The sequence below is a fragment of the Corvus moneduloides genome, chromosome 4, assembly GCF_009650955.1.
Source record: "Corvus moneduloides isolate bCorMon1 chromosome 4, bCorMon1.pri, whole genome shotgun sequence".
Taxonomy (NCBI): domain Eukaryota; kingdom Metazoa; phylum Chordata; class Aves; order Passeriformes; family Corvidae; genus Corvus; species Corvus moneduloides.
The window spans coordinates 60242794-60269498 of NC_045479.1; the positions used below are offsets into that span (position 1 = coordinate 60242794).

General features: G+C 39.9%; 1 protein-coding gene across 1 annotated transcript in view; it reads right to left on the minus strand.

Annotated features, from left to right (window-relative positions):
* SLC2A13 (solute carrier family 2 member 13) overlaps positions 1-26705 on the minus strand; it is a 150399-nt gene that overhangs the window by 103939 nt on the left and 19755 nt on the right. The window contains exons 2-3 of the mRNA XM_032105536.1: positions 17368-17527; positions 13318-13526 (exon numbers count right to left, since the gene is read on the minus strand). Of these exons, the coding sequence (XP_031961427.1) occupies positions 13318-13526; positions 17368-17527 (369 nt within the window). The remainder of the gene's footprint in view (positions 1-13317; positions 13527-17367; positions 17528-26705) is intronic.

Here is a 26705-nt window from a genome sequence, read left to right on the forward strand (position 1 = left end):
TAGCAGTTCTACAAGCTCCTTGCAACAGAAGTGGGGGAAAATAACAGTATGTAAGGTTCACCAATGCTAAATTTTGGCCTGAAGTCCACTCTCCAAGGCAGGAATTCAATACTCACTCAAAATGGCAGGGAAAAGAAAAAAAATTTTCAAGTTCCCCCAACATTAAGTTACAGAACAGTTTTAAATATAATTCACAATACTGGAGAAAAAAAATTCTTTTTTCATTCATAAATCACCATGGCCGCACTGCAGATAACTTATTTTGACTAGATAACAACATTTTCCTTCTGACTTTCGGTAAGTATTTGAATATCCACAGACATTAAATTATACTGGCTTAGAAAACATTATTTCTTAAACAGAAATACTCAAGTATTTGAACAAAAATGTTCAAAACACCATTATCCATAAATGCGATATTTATCTCTGATTATTCTAACCATTCAAAGGGAAAAAAAACATACACAAACTGACCACTACAAGGAACAGTGGAGTGATCCTCTCCTCATAGGAAAAAGACACTCAACAGAATAGTAGTTTCCTAAGGGGGAAAAGAAAAGTGCTAAAAAATGACCAACGGTTTTTGGTGAAGGAATTGCTGATGGTAGGGGTGGGTTTTTTGTTGTGGGGAAGTTGGTTTGGGTTTTTTTCAGGAAAAGGAAAACCTGAAAACAGGGGTAGAGACGGACCGGTCTTACTGATTCTTTTTAAATTTTCTTTAATCGTTTTCTCAATTGTTAACTGACCTGATCATAGCTCTATTTGTGCAGGTATTTCTGGAACATGATTGAAATACTGTTATATATTTGTAAAAGCCACAATTTCCGAAGAGTTCATAGCAAAAATGGCAAGAAGAAAGCCTAAATTAACTAGGAAAATTATTCATTGTGAATCATTCATGCAGCAGTAGTTATCTTGTGCACACACACACACGCTTCAACCATAAAAACCCCCTCTAATCTAGATGGACACTTTCCAGGAGACTTGTAGTATTTTAGTATACAAAACAGTGTAAAAAATTCCTAGAAAATACTTCACTTATAGAAACACCCCAAAAAAGAGTAAGCCCCCAGACACATTCATTCAGATGGTAAAAGGAAGAGGTTGTGCTCACCCTTCCTGTTCTGGAGTGAAATAACACAAAGTGAAAGCTCTTTCCTAGGGATTTGGCTCAATAGCAAGGCCAGCACATTACTACACAGTTGTTGAGCATCTCAATGGCTTAGGGGATACTGCTAAAAAAAACCCAAACAAGCAACACACGACCAAAAAGGAAAGCAGAATTCTAACTTTTTCTTGTCCAAAACATCATGAATAAAACACAATTCTGAAACACTTCAGCATTTGTAAAAACTACAGTCAAACAGAATCAATGTAAAAAAAGAACCTGTTTCTTATCTCCTAGATGAAAGCACTAGGCCCAAATATATATTCTAGTCAAATAGCCAACATGGAAGTACCATACCATTTTTCATTTTTTTTCCAAAGGAAGAAATCTCAACAATTTGCTTTCTTAACATAGGGAAAGCTCAAGAATATTTGTGGAAAAGAAGATGGGTAGTTGGGAGATCACAGCAGCAACATACGCAGCAACAAACTACATTAAAGCTTTTGTTTGTTTTTTTCCAAATTCATCTTCAGTCAAACAAAATGCAATCCACGTATAGCAGCAGGCCAGTTATGGTAGATGTCACATTGCTTGACAAGATTTGCTGCAATGTTCAGTGCATGAATACTTTAGATTAACTATCAGGCAGTGTGCAAAGATGGCTGCTTATTCTAAACCAAACCCTTCAGGTTCACTAGAAGAACAAAGTGTCTGGAAAGCAGGAGAGAGAGAGCAAAAAAACACCCAATGCTGTTATTTTAAAAGACAAGAGAAAAGATAAGGATGGACAAAAATCAGGCAGACAATACCTTGACGAAGGTCTCCAGAAAGAACAAAGCCTTATTATATTGCAGAAGCAGAACATGGCCTTATGTAAAAGGAATAAGTGCAAACACTGTTTATAACCCTTTTCTCTCTCTAATGGTTTCTTCCTATTAACAAAATACTTCAATTTAAACAGGCTGTATAAACACTGTGCTCACCTGACTACTGAATCAAAGCAAAACTACTGCTATTGAAGAATCATTAACATCTGCTAGATGGACCAAGCCCTACCCTTGTGCAAAGCCTGTCACATAAAAGGCTACAGAGGAAGAGTCAGCTCTGCACTGATGCAGGTCATACAACACTGCAAAACAGCGTTATCTAAAAATCTTTTTTTAATTTTAATGATTATACTGAAAAGGCTAAAGTGGGACCAATAGATAAAGACTGCCCAGCTACCTGTCTTCAGCATCTACATATAAATATTGTTATTAAAAATCCTAAATCCATTTTAGAGTTTCTACTCATCTTCACAAGGTCTGAGAGCAAAGAAGCTGCAACATTATCTCCAACTTTTCCACAGAACCTACTCTAAGAGCTAACTCAAAGAACCATATTACTAAGCTTAGCAAAGTGTTAAAAATATTCCTCAGCAGTCTATAAAAAAAATTCCCCCATATCCATTAACATTTTCACACATCACTGTATAATTTGTCTGAATCCCTGCTGCATGCAAACAGGAGACTCAAGTGGGAGAATTCGACTTAGAATTGTGTATCCAGTGCAGATGCTGGATTCAGCAGAGAAATGATGAAGAACTAGGCCTTTTTTTTTTCCTTCCTCCCTTTTCTAATTAACTGAGCTCTTGAATACCATTTGCAGCTCTAGAGGCACCATAATTTTATTACTCCTTAAGAAAGATATACATAAATAGAAAAAGTAGATCTACAATTTCAGATGAGAAACAAGTACATCAGTGTAACCATGTCAAAAAAACCCCAAGTCCCAAAGCACAAATGTGCTGTGAAGGCAGTGTGTGCCCACCTCTCTCACAAGAGTACACAGGAAATTCAAAACCATGTTTCCCGTTTCTAAACACAACCGAGCTACCACACTGCTGGCACCCCAACTCACACCCAAGCTGCCCTTCAGCACACTGCTTTTAATTTTTTCTGTTTCTTTTACTATTAATCATGTTATACACATCCATTTTTCTTTTTGTTGACCAAGAATATTCCCCCCAAGCCCTTCAATTTCACTTTTGCAGGAATCTTTTGTCCAGCTTTCCCAAAATCTCATCACACGCCGCACTATTTTTGGGGTTTTCCCCTGACTGAGAAGGAACTATTGCAAATGTAACGAATGTTGTTTAAAGTTTATACTATTATATAGAAGACTTTTAATAACAGGCCAAGTCATACAACTAAGCACTAATTCTCAAAAATCCAAGAAATATGTCTAGCTTATCACTTTCCAGCACTGAACTGAGCTCTGAGAAGACACGGAAATTGGGGCCAAAAGCCATTAGCTTCTAGCAACTCATCTAGGTCAACGCAGTTAGAATAATTTAAGTCCAAAAACAAGTAGGTTTTGTGTTAAAAGAAATAGGTATTTTTCTATAAATTTGAATTTCTGTAGCTATCCCTAAGAGACAATAAACAAGAAACAGAGTGTAGTGGTTTGGTTTAAAACATCCATTACTTAACTTATTTTCCTTCTGTGAGATAAGAATTAGGAGAAAGCAAAGCAGCCTATATATACTTAAAAGAATATAAAGAAGTTTATTAACAGACCTAAAAGAAGGAAAAAAAGTCAGACTAAACCTTCAGAATACTTCTCTTCCCCCCACCTTTCTCCCTTCTCCCACTGACAACCTAAAAAGACAATCCTTGAGATTCCCAGTCAGTTTACCACCTCTGTAATAATCTTTTTCAGTTCACTTAGGGAGACGAGTCTCTCTTGCTCATGCCATGGAGACATCTCCACAAGAAACAGTTCTCTCATGGATTCAATGTCACAGCGAGACAGCTGCCCAGGATGGTTCTCTGCTCGCATGTGAAAGTCCCTTCCCTTGACTTACAGCTTTCCCCACAACTGTTTTCGAGGGTCCAATCTTGAGCTACTGGGGTACCATTTTAAGGTTGAGCTGCTCAGAAACAAAGGTTCTCTTCACCTATCTCTGGGAGTATCTTCAGCTCCAAGAACAGAGGCCCTCCTCCTGCCCTGGGAGCAAGGGTCCTCATCACTTTCATCTCTCTCTGTTCAAGCTTCTCATCAAATCACAGCTACTTCAACATGTGCTTATTTCAGCACAGGTACTTTCGCTCACAATTGGGAGTTTGAATGCTCCACCCCCCCATGCTTTCATGAAATTACAACGGGTACTCTGATGTATCATAGTCCATCACCACCATAGCTTTACAACAGAATTTCAGCTTCTAGGCTTGAAGCATCTCCTCTTTCTCCTCCCTCAGGGTCTCAGCTCTTCCTTCTTCATTAACTTTAGTGTCTTTATGGTGTTTTCTTCACTTGCCTCCACCTTTCCTCTGACTCAGGAGAGGATTGACGTCTGCAGGCTTCATTTGTTCTGGAGGGAACTTACAACACTAGAAGGCTTGATCTCACCTGGGCCCCGCAGCTGGAATTCGCCTCTCACTGTTGATCACCTCATCTTCGCCGGGCGGCAGCCGCAGATGAATTTTGGCTCCACTGGAGGGGGCCGCCTGCATGGAGCAGGGCTGGGGGGCTGGGGGGGCCGGCCTGCGCGGAGCAGGGCCGCGGGTGGAGCAGGGCCGCGGGTGGAGCAGGGCTGCGGGTGGAGCAGGGCCGCGGGTGGAACAGGGCTGCACGGCTCCGGGGTGGCTGTGTCCCGGCCGGCCCGGCCCGCACGGAGCAGGGCCGCGGCTGGAGCAGGGCTGCACGGCTCCCGGGGTGGCTGTGTCCCGGCCGGCCCGGCCCGCACGGAGCGGGGCCGCGGCTGGAGCAGGGCTGCACGGCTCCGGGGTGGCTGTGTCCCGGCCGGCCCGGCCCGCACGGAGCGGGGCCGCGGCTGGAGCAGGGCTGCACGGCTCCGGGGTGGCTGTGTCCCGGCCGGCCCGCACGGAGCAGGGCCGCGGCTGGAGCAGGGCTGCACGGCTCCGGGGTGGCTGTGTCCCGGCCGGCCCGGCCCGCACAGAGGGGGCTGTGCCGGGTGTCCAGTGAAGCAGAAGCGGCTGAGATCTCAGCCAAGCCGCGCCGCGGCCGACCCGAGCAGGGCTCGGCCTGGCCCCGCTGAGCCACGCCGTGAGCCCCCAGTTACCTGTCCGAAAGCCAGCAGCAAGAGAGCTTTCCTGGGCTTTGTTCATTCTCAAATGTGGATCACAGAGGCGTGTCGAGCTTCTTAAGTGGCTTTAAAAAGTTGCCAATGTTCAAACTAGCCGGTTGATTGGTTCTGTTGGGTCTAGAGGAAGCTGTAAGCACCTCTTTGCAAAAGAATCACTTCCGTGGCTGATGGAGCCCTCTTTAACCAAAAACCCAAACTATGCTAAACCATGACACAGAGATAATTATAACACCTGAGAGCCAGCCAAAACCGTCTAATTCTGGCTGCTCATATTATGAAAGAAAAATAAACTATTCCATTTTAAATTGTCCAGAGGGGAGGGGGAGGAAGCATAGGGATTTGTTTTTCTAGCACAAGTTGCAAATTCCTATTTCCTGGGACATGACTGAAACAAAACACACTATCCTTTATTCCCAGCCTCTTCTTTAGACAGTTTTTGATTTAGAAGAAATTCTCTCTCACAGAAGGATGTCAATTAGTAGTCTTACTCTTCTAACACTTTTTCACCCTGAAACCTAATTTTGTTCACAAAACAGATACCTGTTCCTAAACAAAGCATGGGGAGCAGCTGAATATTCAGTGATGCATTCCAATAGTGTTTCCAGACATGTAGTCCCACAAGCAACCTCAGAAGAGTAGCAGTTCTGAACTATACAAACATCAGCAAATTTGGGTTCAATCTGTGAATGTCATTTGGCTTAAAGCAAATTCATTATGCTCAAATCTGTTGTTGAACTGATAAGAGATGAAGTATTTTAAATTTTATTTTACAGACTTGTAATTTGAATTTTTTTGTAGGCTTCAGAAGCTGTGAACTAATAAAATGCTTATGAATACTGTCAATAAAAAGCTAAGTGTACTTCCAGAAATTTCATGGTGGATATGAAGTGGGGCAAAGAAACAAAACTAAACCGAAGTGTCCTGCCTTTCAGTGCTTCCCTATACCTAGAGGAAGTTTTACCAAGTTTTACTTTTCCTGTCCTTCAGGACTACCATACAAGAAATCTGTCTGGAATTCAGGCAAAGCACACAACTGATCTGTGATCTTCAGACTGGCCATTAACCACCATTTCCAGATAAACATTCACTTTCTGTCAGTATATTGAAAACCAAGGTGAAAGATTAAGGGATTGGTTTTGGTTAGAAGCCACTGAAGCAAGACCAACTTGAAACACCCTGCCAGGTAAACACACTAACAGCAGGATCCTTAAAGTATAAGCAGAGCTCCGAGATACCAGAAACAACCTATTATTTTTAAAATATAGCAGTCATATTTCTGGACAAGGCAAAAAACAATAATGTTTTTTATAAACTGTATGTCTCAAAGGTCATATCTGCAAGAATAAGTTACCCTTTTAAAAGACTTTAAGGATGAAAGAGAACCAAAAATTTTATCTCTCTCTATTAATAGTTTCATATAGTAATCCATACTTTCAATACTCCTTGCCAAGTTCTGTAGAAAGCTTTTTCTTGCTATCTGATTGCACACTAAATATAGTTAGCATACTTTGTCTCCATGTTTCATTTGCTTACACTGTATGAATTTTAATTATCCAGGAGTGCCTTTTTTATGGGTTCAACTCAAAACAAATTCCCATGGAGACATATACAGAAATAATTTATGTTCTTAAGGGAACAAAGTAACACTTCTATATAAAAAATGGTTAAAGTACAAGAATGAAACGAAGACATTCCTCTCAGGTACCTCTTGCATCAGCCAAGTGTCCCACAAAACCTAAAGGCAAAACCCACTTGGAACTGAGCCTGGCATTCGGTTTGCCAGAAGCAAGAATTTCAGGCTGACATGTCTACCACCCATATTGTATTTGGGGACTTCTTCAACAAATCCTTAACGTAAATCCTTTGTTTCCTTTTGCCCCAAAGTCTTCCACCTAATTTCATGGTTACAGATAACAAAAGCCACTAATTATCATAAAAGAAAAATTAACTTCAAATAAGGTTTTTAGTGTCTGGAAGTGGAACTATTCAGAGATCTGCACAGTCCTACCAGAGCATCACAGTATTACCACGTTTCATTAAAGATTCCAGCTGATATCCAATAATAATAAGCATGACCATCTCTTTTTCAACATCAAGCATGTCGGGCAAAGGCCTTGGGATAAAAAGGACTCCCAGAAGCAAGGAGAGAATCATGATTAAGAATGAAAACAGTGCAAGCTTCTAAATATCCCCCTAGAAAGATGCATATCAAATGGTTCCAGCCAAAGCCATAGCCAGGAATACTAACAAGTTAAAATACTACTTAAGAAGAAAAGGTACAAGAACTAGAAATACTGGAACCAGGAAAGACTAAGGGTCCAGATCTCCTGCCTGATCATGTTGTATTTTAACTCTCTCTTTAAGTTAAATGGATAAAATTGCAAGCTGAAACCTAATAGCAATGAGGTGGTTTTACCTTTCTGTCATAACACATTTATCTCCAACAGGGAAATACAAAACATTAAAATGGAGACTGACTCACTGATGCAATAAGAAATACAGCAAACAAAGTTACGTGAGTCAAGCCTACAACACTTGAAAGAGTGGCATCTTTCCTGGTGTCACAAAAAAAGCTTGGCTATTACAAAAAAGCGCACTGAAATAATGAAAACACAGGAAAATGTGTAATCTAGAAGCAGTGCCCACCACATACCATTCTGGTACAGATGCAGAATGCAAGGTGAAACAATATTACATTGTAATGATCAATTTTAGAAATGTCTCACTGAATTTCACAGAAGCAGTGCGGTTCCATGCACCACCGAGACCCAGTAGTTACATGGCAAAATTAGTACGTACAACACGTGCAAAGAAGACATCTTCACGATCAGACTGACACACATACATGGATAACAACAGATAACAAAAGGCAAAGGTCCACATGCATAACAGATAAGGACAAGAATCTCAACCCTAATTCATAAATTAGAGAAATGTGGGATAAATAGAGCTGGGGGAGATTACACTGCTCTCCTAATTACCATTCATAGTTACACGTCCTTCATCTACACAAAAATAAATGTCTAGTCTTAATGCAAATGACGTTCATTTCATCAAGATGCTAAGTTAGTCCCAAACACATCACTTCTGATTTTGTGTGAAATACCATCCATGCATCCTGGCACATCCTGAGTACAGCTACACAGAAGAGTGTGAGGAAAAGGCATGCAGTTTGCAGACACTTTTCACCCAGAAAGACAGTATAAAATGATGCTTTTCTCCAATCTGCATTGAACATTGTAGTACTGTCAGGCATATGGAAAATTAACAATCTGTTTTACATGTCTCCATTGGATGCTATAATGATTTCTTTCCAGTCAGAAATGAGTACTATATTGGCAGCCAGTAAAACTTTTACAAAAGGTGTGCTAGACAGCTTTATTTTTACGCACAAACTACCACATTAAATTCACTCCCAAGTGCTCGCTCCACAACTAACATCACAAATCCCACACTTTAATTTGCTTAGGAGCACAGGATTCTTCATCTATACCCATGGCCTGACAAATTTTGTGGCCTTCTACGATGGGGTTACAGCAGTGGTGGATAAGGGAAGGGCAACAGATATCAACCACCTAGACTTGTATAAAGCATTTGACATTGTCCGGCATGACATCCTTGTTCCAAAACTGGAGAGATGTGGATTTGATGGATGGACCACTCAGTGGATAAAAAATTGGCTGGATGGTCACACTCAAAGACTTGCAGTCTCAGCATCCAAGTGGAGAGAAGTAACGAGTGACAATCATCAGGGGTCAGTATGGTGACACCTTTGTGAGCAACATGGACAGTGGGATCAAGTGCACCCTCAGCAAGTTTGCTGATCAAGCTGTGTGGTGCAGTTGACACACTGGAGGGAAGGAATATCATCCAGAGGGATCCTGACAAGCTTGAGAGGTGAGTGTGTGAGAGCCTCATGAAGTTCAACAAGGCCAAGTGCAAAGTGCTACAGCAGGGCCATGGCAATCTCAAGCACAAATACAGGATGAAGAATGGACCAAAAGCAGCCCTGAAGAGGACTTCAGGGTGCTGGTGGACAAAAAGCTGGACATAAACCACCAGTGCGTGCTGGCAGCCCAGAAAGCCAACCACATCTTGGGCTGCGTCAAAGAGATGTGACCAGCAGGTCATGGGAGGTGATTCTCCCGATCTACTCTGCTCTCACGAGACCCCCACCTGGAGTACCACATCCAGCTCTGGGGCCCCCAGCACAAGACAGATGTGGACCTGGAATAAATCCAGAGAAGGGCCAATAAGTTGATCACACAGCTGGTGCATCTCTCCTACAAACACAGAATGAGAGAGTTGGGGCTGTTCAGCCTGGAGAAGGCTCCAGAGAGCTCTAAGAGCAGCCTTCCAGTATGCAGAGGGGGCTTACAAGAAGGCTGGAGAGGGACTTTTTACAACGGCATGGAGGGACAGGACAGGGGGAATGGCCCTAAAATGAAGGAGTGTAAGTTTAGATTAGATATTAAGAGGAAATTCTTTACTGTGAGGATGGTGAGGCACCGGATCAGGTTGCCCAGAGAGGTTTTGGATTCCCCATCCCTGAAGGTGTTCAAGACTGGGCTAGATAAGGCTCTGAGTAACCTGGTGTAGAAGGTGGTTTCCTGCCCTTGGCAGGGGGATTGTAATTAGATGATCTTTAAGGTCCTTTACAGCCCTAACCATTCCATGATTCTGTGATTAAGCCCCTGTGCCAGCACTTACCTGCATTGCTATGACTTGATTGCCTATTTTTAACTAAGGTGCAGTACAGAACCTCTGCCTTAACTGTACTAAAAACTACAATTCAGCAGCAGTGTGAGTCAGACTTGTTTTGCCAGGAAGAGTTGTGCCAGAATGCTCTCCCAGCAATGTCTTTGATCCTCCTCTCAACTGCAAACCCCTTCAGACCGCTCTCTCCCTTTTCTCTCCATAAGGCTTCAGAACCTAAGCTAAGCTCTAGGGAATCTGTGAGATCCACAGCATATTTGAAGGGGAAGGCCACTCTGCGCCTATAAATTACTCTTTGCACAACTCTTGGGGAACACTTTCTAAAATCTTCCTCATTCCAATTTTCCTATCAACAGCTTGATTTTGTGCTACAGCATCTGAGAGTGGGATGATGTCAACAGATGATGATTACCTGGACTTGACCAAGATTTGACTTGTCTTGCAATGTTACTGCAGAATACAGTGCCCTCCCCTCCACTTCTCAAACTGCATGGTTACAGCACCAGAAGTCACACTGCAAGTACAGAACACAGCATGCAAAAGCAGTATCCATGACTGCCAGAAAAATGTCATTTGCATAACCAGTCATGAGGAAAGTATTTGTCAAAAAGGTACATTATTTTCCTGATGCCAATCTCAAAATGCTAAAATATAAGGTGCTAAGCAATATCAGCAGCACTAATTTGACTGAATATATTGGAAAGGATACAGAAATGTGAATCATTCACTTAATAGGTATCCCATAACTGTACAGAAGACTTCTGAAGCAGAAGTTTCTTGCTGAAGGCATTTTTTGCCATTTTGAAGACAGAAGCTGCTTGATGACCATGTGAAAAACGCAATTAAGTTCTCCAGTTTTATGACACACATAAAAAACAAACTTTAAAGTAGCTTAAACAATACAGATGAAGTTTCCCTATGATTCATTCTTCCATTATGAGAACAGCTGATGAAACAGTTACAAAAGGCATTACAGTTTTTTAGTGTGGGACTGGAGAATGTGTTATGGCTACATTGTGTTACTCCCTTGCAGAGAAGGAGTCAAACACAGCCTTAGTTTCACTTAGAAAGTGATGCCCTAAGGAACTGGCAAAGATGCTCGTGTACCAGTCAATGAAAAACAGCATCTGCCCTTTTTCAAGAAATAAAAAGACAGGAAAGGAAAAGGCAATTCTACCTAAAAGTAAGCCAGATGATTTTCAATCTGCAAAGTCATCTTTCCTTGAATGTCATGTACACATACTGTCAGTTTAGGTTTACTAAAGTTTTTTGTGAAACTGGAATGAGGTTCAAAATGTCTGATAGGAATTACAGTCATTTGTCATTGCTATTTACTAGCATTTTAAAACACTGTCTACCACAAATAGGAGAAATTAATAAAAGAAGTTTTACAGTAGTATATATAAAAAACCCCAAACAAACAAAAAACCCCCACAACTAATATACCCATTGCAAAAAAATAAAAATGCAAAGCCTTTGCAGAAGCACACACTTAAGTTGTCAATACCTGAAAACCTGCCAATGAAACCATGAACAGAAAGTTGCTTTTGCACTACACAAGCAAAATCCAATACTGGGGATCCAGACAACTCCTCAAAAAATGAAAGCAATTACAATTTAACACCACCTGCAAATACTGCCTGTAAGTCATCGAAAGGTAACAAAAGCAACCTATGTCTTGATGCTGACACAACATACCTCTTTATAACAATGAAGATCTTGAGTTAAATGAGATGAAGTACAATTATAATCAAAATAAAAAGTGACCATAGCTGTCTAATGCCTGTCTGCTAGGCATTTATAACAAATGGGACAGCATATACTTGTAACTACCCTCATTTTTTTAATGCCCTTGGGTGACAACTCTGAATCTGTAGATTACCTGAGAGGAAAACACTGATTCTCTGTAACCAAGATTTCTCCTAGGAATGTGCTTGATTTAACTAAACTCCAAGAATACAGTAAGTTTTTGGGGAAGTGTGTGGGGGAAACGAAAAGACCTGCATATCCCTGACGGCAATTGTAATTAGTGCCCCAGTCCAAGTTACAAATGTATAGAGGACTGATTTAACAGTGGAGCAGTCCTACTGCACCTACACCACCACATGTGATTCACAACTGTGAAAAAGCATCATGACAAAAGATTTAAGAGTGACAAGCAAGGTCATACCTTATGGTCCAGTGATGGAAAACAAGGGACTGAGTAGGCCTGTTCCTTTTATTTCTACAAAGCGTTAAACTTTAATACTAGACATTAAGTGGTTTTCCACAGAACTGAATAGCCCAATCCCTAATTACAATGAAGAACCTCAGTACATGACTATTAAGCCCAAGCTATTCTATGAATATCCACTTCATCTTTTTAAGAAATTAGCTTCAGTGAACTTCATTTCCCAACCCCAAAGAACTGGGAAAAAAAAGTATCCAAAGCCTCAAAAACATAACGTGAGGAAAAATCCCCAGCCCTGGTTCACACTAGTGATGAATATTTAGAAAATCCTTCAACTATATGTCAAATAACTTTTTCTAGACACATAATTATTTATTGTAAGGTTCAAAGGCAAACTCAGTGAGGCAGTGAGAATAGATATTATAAGATGCTGAATCTCAATTTACACAAATGTAAAGTAACATCCATTTTTCTTTCCACCAGCTCTGAGAAGTTACAGTATTTTCCTATCAATGATAACTCTTAAGTAAGAGCCTTACTTGACATTCCCAGGTTTACATTTCCAGCAGAAAGCAAAGAAAAAATATTCAGAGTACAGAAAGTCAATCGAAAGGTAATCTTATTTTATAAGTACATACATGAACACAAAGTTTTGAGCAAATATGGCATAAAGATTCAAGAGAGTGAAAAAAAGGATTTGATTTAGGTGCCTTATTCTCTTGAGGGCAGATCAAAAGGACTTTCAGAAGCTGCTTTTACAGAAAAAGAATCTCTGTATGACAGGCCTAGTTTTGTACAGCTTTCCAAAGGCTTCTTGTCTAGAATGCAGTTTGCTGGGAAGGGGCCTCTGGATAATTGAGGCCTTCGGACCTCTCTGGTGTCAGTTTGGCCTTTTCCACTGATGAAAGAAACCAAACTTTATTATTTCCACTCTTGGAGATGTCCATTCTTAAATAGATCAATTTTCTGAAATCAATTCTCACACAAGCATAGGTGGTATAAACTTAGAATCCTACACAACTTTACTTTTCCCTCACTTAAGAAATCAGAACCTAATTTAAAAGTGCAGAATCATAGAAATATCTTCATTTTTAAAGCTACCAGTACATGAAATACTTCAAAGAGCAAAACAGACAAGAAAAAGCAAAACATCAAGTTCCCAGAGGCTACAGCTTCAACATTTCTTCTGATTTTTATCTCCTCATTGACAGAGTGGCCAACTAGTACTCAGCATACCTGCTCCAACTTCTTTTTCTTCTTCTTCAATGTTGTTTTTGATACTGTCGTACTCCTCATCAATCGCCTGGTTGCCACGCATTTGAGACAGAATTCTCCTTGCTCTCTGAGTCTGGCCTTTCTGAATGAGCCAGCGGGGACTTTCAGGAAGAAACAGGAACCCAAGAAACTGTATGACTGCTGGTACAGCCGACAGGCCCAGCATGTACCTGGAAATAAATAAGCAAATAGATAAATACCTAATATTTGCCTACAAAACCACACTATGAGAAGATTCACTTGCACCTATTCGAACTCTATTTACAGATGAAATCTTCCACTCCTCGAATTCTTTCTCACTGTAAGTTAAGGGGGCAAGAATCATATTCTGCAGGTATTTTAGAAAACATGACCCTTTCCTTCATTTTCAGGAAATCTCAAGGACATGTTGACTGTTCTGCCACCACTGACTCTACTGCCCCTGGTCCTGATGACACTAAGTTAGACTAAATAAAAATCCTGAAATATTCTACTAGTTTGGAAACTGATAAGCCCTTCAGTGACAATAATCAACAGAAAGAAAAAGCAAATGCATGGAGAAAACTGGGTACTGTTGAAGTCAAAAATGAGATTGAAATCCTGCTAATTGTTTCACTGACATACTAAAAACAAACAAAAAAATAGCCAGAGAAAAATGCATAATTTAGTCAGTAGTACATGTACACAGACACATGTGCCAGTTTTACTTTTGAAGATTTCTGACTATAAGCAGAAACACTGCAAAAAGTTCATTTCACCAGCACAGCAATTTACACCAGATCATTTAGAGAGTCTGCTTTTAAATCTTCAGCCAGATGCAGTGTTAGGTTTTAAATCAAAAGTATTTTGATGCCCAAGGGTAACTATTTACAGCATTACGGCTAGTTCTCTACTCAACAGAGAATTACCACTGGTAAACGCACATTTATGCTTCCAAAGATCAGCACTGACACCTGTGGCAACACCCAGAAAGGGCTATTTGCTCCATCCAAAGTGGGGGAAAAGGCTGTGGAAGACAAGCACACCACCAATTTTCATGGGTGGCTCTGGTCTATACATATAACATTTTTATATTTCTTCAATAAAACAATAAAAGGATAAAAAGAATTGCAGAACAATGTATAATTTTCTTCTGCTTTTTAAATCTGACCTTTTCCCATTTACACTTCACCAAGATTCTTTTCCCTTTCATTAAAGACTTTAAACAGTGCTGGTGCCACCTGTACATTATTGCTGTTACCATGGGTTTCACATCAGTGGGTATAATCATTAAAACACCTCCAGAAACCAGTACCTCTGAATACTGAGGTAGCCTGTATTCATAAACAGATTCACACCGTGACATCAGTCAGGAGATGAAGGAGATTTGCTAATCTCTCCTCTAGCTCCTCTCTCCACACCCCAGGATGCATGCTTTCACAGGTGATTCTGCAGTCTCTCACCTGGATCTTTTTATAAAGCATGCATGAGATTGCTAATTGAGTAGGAAGGACAGAACAACCATTACTGAAAACCTTATGTTAGGGCAATGAATCAAATGTATTTGTCAAGTCCAAATGCATTTTGAGTAAAAATGGAAAAATACTTTCTTAGAGGCAGTGGTGGATTTAACAAAGGAAAACATGGGCAGTATAACAGGCAGAAAACTAGAGAATGGTAAAAAGAATACCCAAAAGGCAATGCAAAGAGGATGGCCATCCCAGACAATGTGCATGCACACCAGTTTTCCCACCCCCAAGCTAAGCCCTCAGGTTCTTAACACCAGCCAAAATTTCCAAAGGTGATACAAGCAAATCTTACTCTAGAAAGAGCTCGATGAGCAGCTCTCCTTTTTTTTTTTTTTTTTTGGTAACACCTTAAAAATTATATAGCTCATCATTAGTTAAAAAAGAAAAGAATATGAAAGAAAATAAATTCAAACCACAAAGTTTGTGGAAGGCTTATTAGTTGAGTCATTTTTGGTCAACATATCTAACAGTGTTCACTAATTCACTAATGTTCTCATTCATTAACAGCCTCATTTCTTCCTACGCTTTTCCTTCTCCATAAACATTTTGGTAGCTGTATACAAAATACATAGACCATTGAAGCTCACCAAATTGTAGATTTGATATCTTCACTGGAGTGATATTTAGAAAGCCTTTCTTATTTCAAATGAAGAGTAAAACAAATTCATAGACATTAAAAATAACTGCTGTATCCTGTCAAAGTGCACACAAAAGTATGTTTTAATGCATCTAAGTAAGCAGATTTAGTCCTTCAGACTCCTATTACTTAAATTTCTGCTCCTCCAAAGCCCTTCAGTCACTTAAATGCAGCAGAGCCTCCAGAACTAAGCAGTTGGGTGCCTGCAATCATCTTAGGAGGCAAAATCAATCAAGGCTCCAGAAAGCTTGATCCAGCCTGTTAAAGCTACCAGCTGGACTCTATGGACTCTATTGGATTGTTTATCACAGGCAAGGTAAGAAAGAAATGTATAGACAGTGCTCCCTCACTAAAGTTAGTTTCCAATCTACAAAATTCTGGTCAAAGATGAGTAAAAGGAGCAGGCCAGAAAGAAAATGTTTAATTGAGAGAGACCATCCACTGCAAGTTCTAGAGTTGTACTTTTCAGAACAAGCCATTTTGATATAATCAATTTAGAGTAAAAGCAGGCAATTTTAGACATTTCATGCAGTGAGCCAGCTTTCAGAAATCTAATACTGTTCTTTCCTATACAGATTACGAGACTTTGTGTTTGAAGCCAGATGTCTAGCAGACCTGAAAAAATCCAGCATGAAATTTAATAAGTCTGCTGTAACATTTCTCCTTCTCTGACATACTGCTGCAATACTATTAAGATGGCATTAGCAGGGTTTATAAAGCTAACCTGACATAAGGGTCACATTAAATATTTGTTTTCTTTGGCTTATTTTTAATTTAATATTCAGCATTTCCAAGAACAAGCAGAACCAAGAAAAATTAAAGTTCCTTATTGTTTGTTGCAGCACTCCAGTGCTTAGCCACTTAGTAAGAGATACAATAACTGCTGTACTGTTCCTTCTTATATGTAATGACTCAGGAGTAAACATTTGTGATTTCTCTCCACGCATTTGCTGGTGACTCCTTCCAGGTGACAGACCATCTGTACTCTTTCCTGCTCAGCCTTAGGTTGCAATAAACTAGCTGAGGACAGTACACCATCCCCAATTAACAGCTCCAGGATTGCAGCTGAGAATACTTGGATACCTCATTACTGAGGTGACAGTCTGTTTCTTCACAGAAAATTTTGACTTCACTTCGCTCCAACTCAATCCAGCAGAGCAGTAGTTGGTACATACATGAAACTCAGCATTACTGCCTTAGCAAAAGCCACGCAGCACATGCCAGCAGGCTGCAGAAACAATTGCTCTTCATTACTCAACACACCATGCTGCACTTGGAAGACTGAGACTACGAATGTAAGAGAAAGCTGCAAACCAGGAACAACAACGGATCACTAAGATGGTCATACAACTGGAGCATGTGACATAAAAGAAGAGGCTGAGAGAACTGGGTTTGTGCTGGCCAAACAATAGATTTTTATTATTCTATAACAAACTTTTAACTATAAATTTATGCTACAATATCCTTCAGTTCTGATAGATTACCACTGCTCAGACTAAGAATATTCAAAATTCACCTCTATTTTGCACATACAGTGTATTACTTACTGGAAATTTGCCTTTTGAAAAATCAGCATGTGATTATTCTAAATGCAAAAGGCAAGCTACCTTTATAAACATCATGACAATCATTCGAGCTTGTGACGCATATTTATTGCTCTTCCATGTTAAAGTTTAGTTAAGTCAAAAAGCTGTGCATACTGTGAATATTAAGCTTAAGTGAAAGCAGTATGGATCTATTTTGGCAAGATTTAATTACTGAAGATCCATTTTAGTATACAGTTTTACCACTTCCTCTGTAAATTCTGTTTTACCAACACGAATTATAATAGCTGTCAACCAAATCATGACTACACCAGCTTGCTTTTAGCAAGGAAGGCTCACAAACCTCCATCCATCCTTCGCGAGGTAGCTGAAGATTCCATCGACGACACTCGCAAAAAACTGCCCTCCAGTGATGAAGAGACTGTTAATGGTGACTAATCTGCCTCGTAAGTGCGGTGGAGCCACTTCTGCGATGTACACTGGCACAGTCATAGATGCTACACCTACAAGAATAAATTCAGTTACAGTTATAAAATCAAAAGAGATACTACACCACTTTTTCATCATAAAATACTATTTTGTGCTGGGTTTGGCTGAGACAGTTAATTTTCTTCATAGTAGCTAGTATAGGGCCATATTTTACATTTGTGCTGGAAACAGTGTTAATGATTCAGGGATGTTTTCTATGCTCCTTACACAAAGTCATGGCCTGTTCTCCCTCTCACCCTCCCCCACCAGCAAGGAGGCTGGGGCTACACAAGTTGTGAAAGGACACAGCCAGACAGCTGATCCCAACTGATCCAAGGGATATTCCAGACTACATGGTATCATGGTCAGCATATAGAGCTGGGAGAAAAAAAGAGGAAAGGGGGGGCACTCAGAGTTGTGGAGTTTATCTTCCCCAGTAGCCATAACACATGATGGAGCCCTGCTCTCCTGCAAATGGCTGAACCTGCCTGCCCGTGGGAAGTGGTGAATGAATTCCTTGTTTTGCTTTGCTTGTGTGTGTGGCTTTTGCTTTACCTACTAAACTGTCTTTATCCCAACCCACGAGTTTTTTCACTTTTATTCTTCCAATTCCCTCCCCCATCCTACCAGCAGGGAGTGAGCAAGCGGCTGCACGGGGCTGAGTTGCTGACCATGGGTGGGCATGACAAGCAGTGACCCAAACTGAGCTGGCTTTGGTGCCCTGTAACTCCACAGAAAACACCAACCACTCCTGCCCTGAGTGACCACCCTAACAGATGGAGCCCAAAGTCATGGACTAAAGAAACTCAATGGACATTTATGGACACTTTACAGACATTTCACGGGGTGATCCATAGACTATGGGAATGATATCTGTGTATTATATCAAAGGATGGGAAGGAGGTTCATGGGTAAGAAGAATGCACTGCATCTAGATGGAATAAGGGGTGGAGAATGTGCTGGTTTCAGCTGGGTTAGAGTTAATATTCTTCATAGCAGCCAGTATGGGCTGTATTTTGGATTTAAACTTAAGACTTAGCTTTAAAATTTAACTCTATTCCAGTCAAAATCTGCACAGATTTAAATGGAATAAGCTGGACAAATTTGATTTCTGAGTTCCAAAGGATGAAAACAAAGAAAATGCAACTAACAAACTCTAGAAGCACACCCAGAGCAAATGGTTGCTAGGGGCTGTATTGGAATTTCGAGGTTTGATGTAATGATACAAAGAATAACTTTCCTTAATTCACATTGCACGTATACTGAGAGTAAATAAAAGGATAGATATAACTATAGTTTTGAAAGAGAGAAGCTATGATCCAAGTAAGCACGCAAAAGTCAAAATAACTAACTGAAGACATCAGGTGTTCACAAAACTCTGTTTATAAAGACCTTTAGCATGGTTTCCACAGCCAAAAACAAAAACAAGGCCATGCATTATTATTATTGTGTAATTTCATTACTGTTATTGAACAAATTGTTTCTTGACTTAGTTTAAAAATATTCCATGTGCTATTTCAAGGACAGGTTGGCTGGGCCCTGAGCAACCTAATCTAGAGAGTGGCATCCCTGACCAAGCAGGGGAATTGGAACTAGATGATCTTTAAGGTTCCTTCTAATCCAAGACATTCTATAATTCAATGCTAAAAACTCTATCACCATAAGGAAACAAGGACTGATGCTAAACCACAGCTGCTTTTTATTCTGTCTTAACACTGGTAGTATTTCCTACTAACTGTGAGATCAGTCATTTGTGCAAAACAGAAATGTCCACAAGGAACACATACAAACTGTAAAAACAAAGTTCCACAGTGTATAAAGAACACATCTGGGTGCAGCACATGCTTTGGTGACCCAAATCCCTATTTCCTTACAATAACCAATACTGACAAGTAAAAGTGATTCTTTTGTAGTTATAACGGGAAGTACATTGGCAGCAGCCACCCAAAACCACATTTTGACTGAAGTCAGCTGAGATACAACTTGAGCACAGTGAGCACAGCCAAGCACCATCAGAGACACCACATCTTCCAGCCTGGGGCAGCTCCACCAGGTCCATACGGACAGCCCCACACCAGCACAGGCCAGTGCCAAGGCCCAGGAAGAAATGGGGTCACCTAAAAGCATGCATGTGACTCCTGAAGCACAGCTACGGTCTCTGGCTTGTGTCACAGTAGAAGGGCTTCATCGTGGGATGGCAGAGGCTTCGGCCAACGCCCCACTGCCTGGCTGACTTACCAAACTAAGAGCACAAAATCATCTTCAGCAATAAGGTTAGCCTGACAGGACCGCTGGGAGCCTTCACAAGCTCAAGCAAGGAATACATGTTGTTTAATAATAAAATGGCATGAGAAGATCCTTTGTTGCAATAGGTAAACCCTCACAGCAGCCTCTCAGCATGATAACCCAGTTCCCGGCAGAGCCTCCCAGGATATGCCAGTGCCTCCTCCTCCTATTGACTGAGCAACCAGCACAGAATAAAAAACCCAAATAAAAATGTCAGGGAAAAAAAAAAAAGAGCATTAAAAATTTATTCAACCAATTTTCAATGCCAACCAGAATGCACCATGGAAAGAAGCATTCAAATAGCCCTTTGTATACTTGACAGAGAACTTTCAAACCCAGCCCACTATTAGGGATATTTCTCTCCCATCTTTCATGTCAGTATTTGAAGTGATTGAGATTAAAGTGATAACAATTAAAGTAATGGAGACAGCACACACAAAAGAGGAAGTCCTTTATGGGAAAGCACAGGAATGTGTCCACTTGCTGCAAACAAAATCCACTGAGGACCCACATGAGGCAGTGGCTGCCACCAGAGGAGAGGGGAAGGGCGCTACAGCCCTGGCCTAGTGAGGCTGAGCCTTACTGCACCCCCAGCCACCCCCATGCCTTGGGCACGTCACTTCTAATGCCCATGCTCATTCCCCCACTGCAGTGTGGCCATCTTCCCATAGGCTTCTTGGGGACTGTATGTTAAGATGTATCTTTGATATAATCATGTAGTGAAGCTAATTTGAGAAGTAAAGATGGCAACATCCATATGTGGTTTTTACTGGAAAGCAGTTAGAAAGATGTGCACAACCAAAACCAATATATGCTGTGTAAAAAAAGCTACCTTTTACCTCCTTTCAGCTCTTAATGAAGACTGGTTTTACACAGGACCTGCAGAGGAATCTTGTTCAAAACATGCCAGCCAAAAACACTCCTCATGCATCCAAAAGAGCCACACCATTGGCCAGACCAGCAGCTCTCACTAATGTTCAGTGCACACCATCAGCCCTGAGATGCTGCTAGAACCACTGGTAGCCCCAGCAACACCACTTGCCTCTTACAGGTGAAACTAAAACCTGTTGCATAACATAGAGGTGGCATGAAAGTTAACACCTGTTTGTAGGAAGTCTTGAACAAGAGGCATCATGACAACAGATTTATTGTTTCTGCTGCATTCTTCTCACAAGTTAATGACTACAGGAATAAACAGAGAAAAGGAAGCTTGCACACCTCAACAGTCCTATCACAAGCTAGCCGGTGATACCAGCTATTCAACTGGCATTAATACAATACTTGAAATTATTTATTATCAAACCCGCAATAAATAACACAAGATTTCTTAGGGAAACCTAAGGATTTAGAGTATTAGTTCAAAATCACACAGAATTGCTTAGATTGCCAGAAACATTTGAAGATCTAGTCTACCCTCTGTTCAAGCAGGGGCAGCTACAGCAGGCCACCCACCCAGAACCATGCTCACTTAGGCCTTGACCATCTCAACATGTGGATCTCCAGCCAAAATGACTCGGTAATTCTGCAACTTCCATGCCAGCTTTCTCACCCTGAGAAATGTGTTCACAATGTTGCTGTCTAAAACAGCCTTTCTGGATTTCTACTCAGACCTTACTTCCTCTACTGTGTGTCCCAAAACCTTACAGGTTCAAAAGATTCAAGCAAAAATCTCAATTCAGAAGACACATTTGTTACATACTTTCAATTATCATTTCAATATCAAAATATATGCTTTGCCACTCTGAGTCTGAAAGAGTGCAGCAAGAGGTTTTGGGGAACAGGAGGAGGCAATTAGGAAAGCCTTCTTAGTTTATCTGACTGTCATGCAGCAAGGATTCACACACAAAAGCAAAGTTCTTCCTGAAAAAAAACCACCAGGAGTAAAAATGGCTATTCTGAAACAGATCAAAATAAGGGGAAAAAATCATATCACTTTAAAGAAATAATGTTTTAGAGTCTCTAGTGTTATTTACATTACTCATTTACTTTTAGTTGCCTTAGAATGCACTAACGTTCTCCAGACTTTCCTCCTCTGATTTCCATTTAAGACACACTAGAACATAGGAGAGTAAGTTCTTCTGAAAAGGCATAGTCAGAAGCAAGACATTAAGTATTAGTCAAGTATAAAAACCTCTAAAATACATAACCAGTATTTGTTATGTAATTATTTTAATAGCTAAATATTAAAGAAATTTGAAAACAAAGAACAGCTTTCCTAGCAAAACAAATACAGCTGCAATGGAATCTTTCCTTAATCTTTTCTATGAGAATGCTTTCATTTACACTTAGATGACATTTTCTAATATGCTCTCACTGTTAAACTGCTCACACCAAATAAAAGATTCTTGCTGCAGGCAAGTATATTACTACCTAACTAATAGAGCTGGTAACTGACAAGACATGAGAAAAAGAAAATGAAAACAATTAACTGGAAATCTGTCAGAGAAGGCAGAAGCTCTACACTGTGCACCACAGCTATGAAATATGAGAAAAGAGAGCAGGCAAGTCTAGTCTTTATCCACTTGAGTAACCAAGGCATGAACTTTCTGTCCTCATTAAAGGATATAGCTTAGAAAAAACGTAACAGAAGGTTCCTTAAATTTTGACCAGAAGATGCATCTAATTATTATACAGGAAGTGTCAGATTACACAATGGGCTGAAATCATCATATTAAATGTTTTTTCATTCCTAAAATCACTTAGGAGACTAATTACTAGGGCTCCTAATATAATCTGCAGACTTACCATTAGAAAGCAGAGACAAGTCTGCACACAGCTCAATTTTAAAACAATCAATAGAACAGAGGTGTGAAAAGACACCTTAGAATCACTTTATCATCCAGAAAGGTATTTCCAGTATTTACCTGTAAGCATCATAAAGAATTCATTAAAAAGTTCAGAAATGAAGTTACAAACCTACTGACAATAGAAATAAAAAGGTCAGTCAAGGAGAGCTCCTATGAAAATTAGAATTGTAAGTATATTTTAAGAAATGAGATTATGGTAGAAAATGCAAGGACTACCAAAGGAATCCAGTTATTGTTTCTAAAATGCATTTGAGCATAAATGCTAAGGAGATGGAATCATTTTAAAGACTTTTTTTTGCAAGATTAGACAGATATAAATGTCCCCTGTCCAGATCAGGACTTCCACTACAGCTCCTGTCATGTCTCCTGCAGATAGGAGGGAAGGTGCGTCATAGAAACAACAGATGAGCAACAAAAGCTGGAGGCAGGATATTGGATGAGAGGCACTTTTACTCCCAGCACAATAAAAAAGCTCTACAGTAGTAGGAATGTGTCAGTCTTTTCACTGGCGTCAGCCAGTAACCAGTGTCTGGAGCAGCAAAAACATAGGGAAGGATTCCTGACGAACTTTTGTTGTTGCTGCATCTCAATTAGTCTTTCATGCTTAGTAATAAAGAGGACTGATGGTTAACTAGCAGTACTGAGGAGGCACATCCAGGAACTGGTGTCTCTTTGTATCATGGTTCTGTCCCTCCTGTCCAGCTTGTGCTGACCCTTTGCAGGAAAACCAAGCAAACCAGGGAACATAACCAGCTAGAAGGATATCCACCTGCCTCTCAAGGGGTTTGTACCACTTATCTCCTTTAAACAGTTCACAATGACATCAAAAGACTGTACCGGCCCACAGGCAGGGCTAGTAATGACAATGGGGTGACCTGAACCAGCATGGGACTCCAGACTGTTCAGCTGGAAACTAAAATTAGGATGCAAAATAATCATGAAAAAGGCACAAAGAAATCTCTGATCCTATTTCAGAGTCCAGCAACTCAGCCATTAATCTCTATTAAGAAAAAAGAACATACACACCTTATTACAAAAATTTGTGTTGTTAGGACCTCCAAATGAACAGGCAGAAACTAAAACATTTCCTTTCAGAACATCCTTCACTAACATATAAAGCTGCATTGAGGTACTTATCCGAGGTAAAATACTTCACGTATCTTACAATGAACTTGAAAGAGCAAGTTTTCATTAAAATGTTAAACTTTAACACTACCAACTTTAAAATTCACTTAATTAAGAAGCATCTCATAATGGTTTGTGTTAATTGTAAGGATTCCAAGCAGCAAGTGGTTCCACAGACAGAAGATTTATGGAGGCAACCTGATGAAGAAGCAAGTTTATGGCAAAGAGAATCTGGAATTAAATATTAGCAATTAAATATTGCTACAAGAAAGTTTGAATACAAGTCAAGGTGAGCTTTTTGCGGGGGTGCAAGGGGAGTATAAGTAAACAGCAAATTCCTAAGGTGACAAGAAACTTGCCAACCTACAGCTGAGCTAATGTTTTCTTCCAGCAACTTTGCAGGAAATCTGGTAAACTTCCTACATCTTGGATACTGGACATGCAATCTAAATTTACTGCCTTGGAAATATGATTGATCCCAGAAGTATGTCAGATTATACAGACAAAGAGACTTTCATCAAGTATTTTCTTTCAGTTTGTGTTCCCACCAAATTATACTTTAAGGTTCTTGCTTTACTCTGACAAAATCAGTTTTCTTGCCAGCTGATAAATTTAGAATATCGCTCACATCTGAGTAGTAAAATTCAGGAGGACAGGGGCAACATGCTGGTTAACTTGCTGAAAGAACTGAAAAGTTCTACAATAACTGCATAATCTTTACCATCAGAAGAATCGATTTAAAACAGTTTGTGGAGAAAAGAAATTCACCACTGACAAAAGGGATCCATTTTAACTGCAAAGGATACTTATTTTAAAAGACCATTAGCTTTCACAAACACTCATAACAGGAGCTGTCAACAATCAGCCACCTCGTAGTCTACAGACAGCTCCAAAACATATTACAATTATATTGCTCAACCTAAACAGAAATTAAGCCCTTTTATAGTCTCAGAGACCTTTTGTGCTGTTACAGTTAACACTTCAGCTTTCAGTAATGACAGTCAACCTAAGGGGATAACAGAGTAATTATTAAACATGCTAATAGGAAATACTTGAGAAAGCAGTGCATTTGAATGCTGTTCTAGTACACTAACCATTTCCCTAGAAGATAAAGCTAAAATATTCATTGCACAGCTTGTATTTGAGTGTGAACATCTGGGAAAGCTCGAGTCCCCTCTAATATCTAGGCTTCCCACCCACTGCACATATCTAGTAAAGGCATTATCAATACTTTATAACTGATTACTGAAATTTATTTCAAGGATGATTGGCAGCACACTTTCCCATTTAGTATCTCCCCTACGTCAGATTAGTAGAAGTCAATTTCTTAGCTGTGGTACAATTGTACTTGGCTACAGCAGAGCACTGAAATGCACAAGGGCAGTGGGACAAACCAGTAGCACTAAAACCACACGAGAACACAAATCACAGTAATGGACAGACTTAGGTGCATCTCTTCTAGAATGCGAGTCCAACATCAGCAGCCTTCATTTAAGTCTAGTATTTTAATACTAATTTATTTAATTGTAGAGAGCTGGTTCATCACAGCTAAAGAACCTGTACTGTTGAACATCTAATAGACTAAGTAGGGACATAAAGGTCTGGAATTATCTAGCCACTAGCCCAAAACAGGGTGACCAATATTGTAATTATAACCAAAAACCTACGTTACTATGTGGCATCCAACTGTGAAGGAGTCAAGGACCACAGCAATCCGAAGAAATGCAAATGAAGCTCCTCAATAGTTGGTATTGTCTCAGATTTATAGAACAATCATATCTTAATGAGCCTGGATAAATAATTCTTTCTGTTGACCACAAGAAGGCTTTTTCACTGTTCTGTGTTATCTATATGGATCAAACCCACAAAATCGTTCTTCACTTAAGAAAACCTTAAATTGTATCCAGTAGAAACAACCCCAACTATCATACAGTAAATGCAATCCCCCAAGAAGATAGCATTAGCCTTTCACAAGACTAATTTCAAGTTTCAAGCTCTCCCTTGTTCAAAAGAAACAGAAGTAAACCCAGCTCATAAAAAAATTAACATGCCAATACAGAATACAATTTCTCCATAATTAAAGTGTTAAGGACTTTCTGTTGCATCTCCAGGACAGTTATCTCAGAAGAACAGCCTAGGATAATCACATACAGTAAAGAGACATGAATATTCAACAAAGCATAATCAAGGAGGGACTATTTATCACAGTACTGATTTTGCTACACTGAAATTCTTTATAGTCAAGGAATATTTTTAACCTGGAAACTGCGGGTTATGAAATGGAAAAAAGTGAGTCATGATACCTGAGGGAAGACAGACAAGAACCACCAACAGGCTAGAGTGTGAAAGTTTATTAAAATAAAGCTTCATTTGCTCACTTCATTAAAAGAAAACAGTTTAGCAGTTACAAAAAGAATGCAGTAATCTTTAATAACAATCAGGTAGTAATTTAAAATATACTGAGTATATTCTACGATTCTAAGCATTGGAACCACTTCATCTGTGGGGCCCTGTTCAATTCAGCCTCAACATTAGCACTATCTGTGGAACAGACATTTTGGGAAGAAACTATTCTTAAACAACTTTTTCTATCCAAAATTATTTTGAGATTATTCACAGTTATAATAATCAAAAAATAACTATGTTAAGAGGAAATTTATCTTGAGTGACAAAGTCAGAAAGAGTGAGATTCAATTAACCAGAGGCAAAGTAATCAAGAAAAGTATCCAGAAAATGCAAAGCAAAGGTCTTTGCAACTGTCCAAGCCTCTGACCACACCTAGCACTACAGATGTCAGTTTACACTTCCCAGCAACCCGGAATTAGTTACTCATATTCAGTCATTCTTTATGGCTACCATCTGTTCCTATTAATCCAGGCTGTGAAACTCCCAGCCAGACCCCACTCAGCTGCCCGAGTTCCCAACTATTCCACTGAGAATGCCATACTGGGAACCTGTGCCTGTAGCTCATAGCTGTAAGATCTCATTTCAGAAA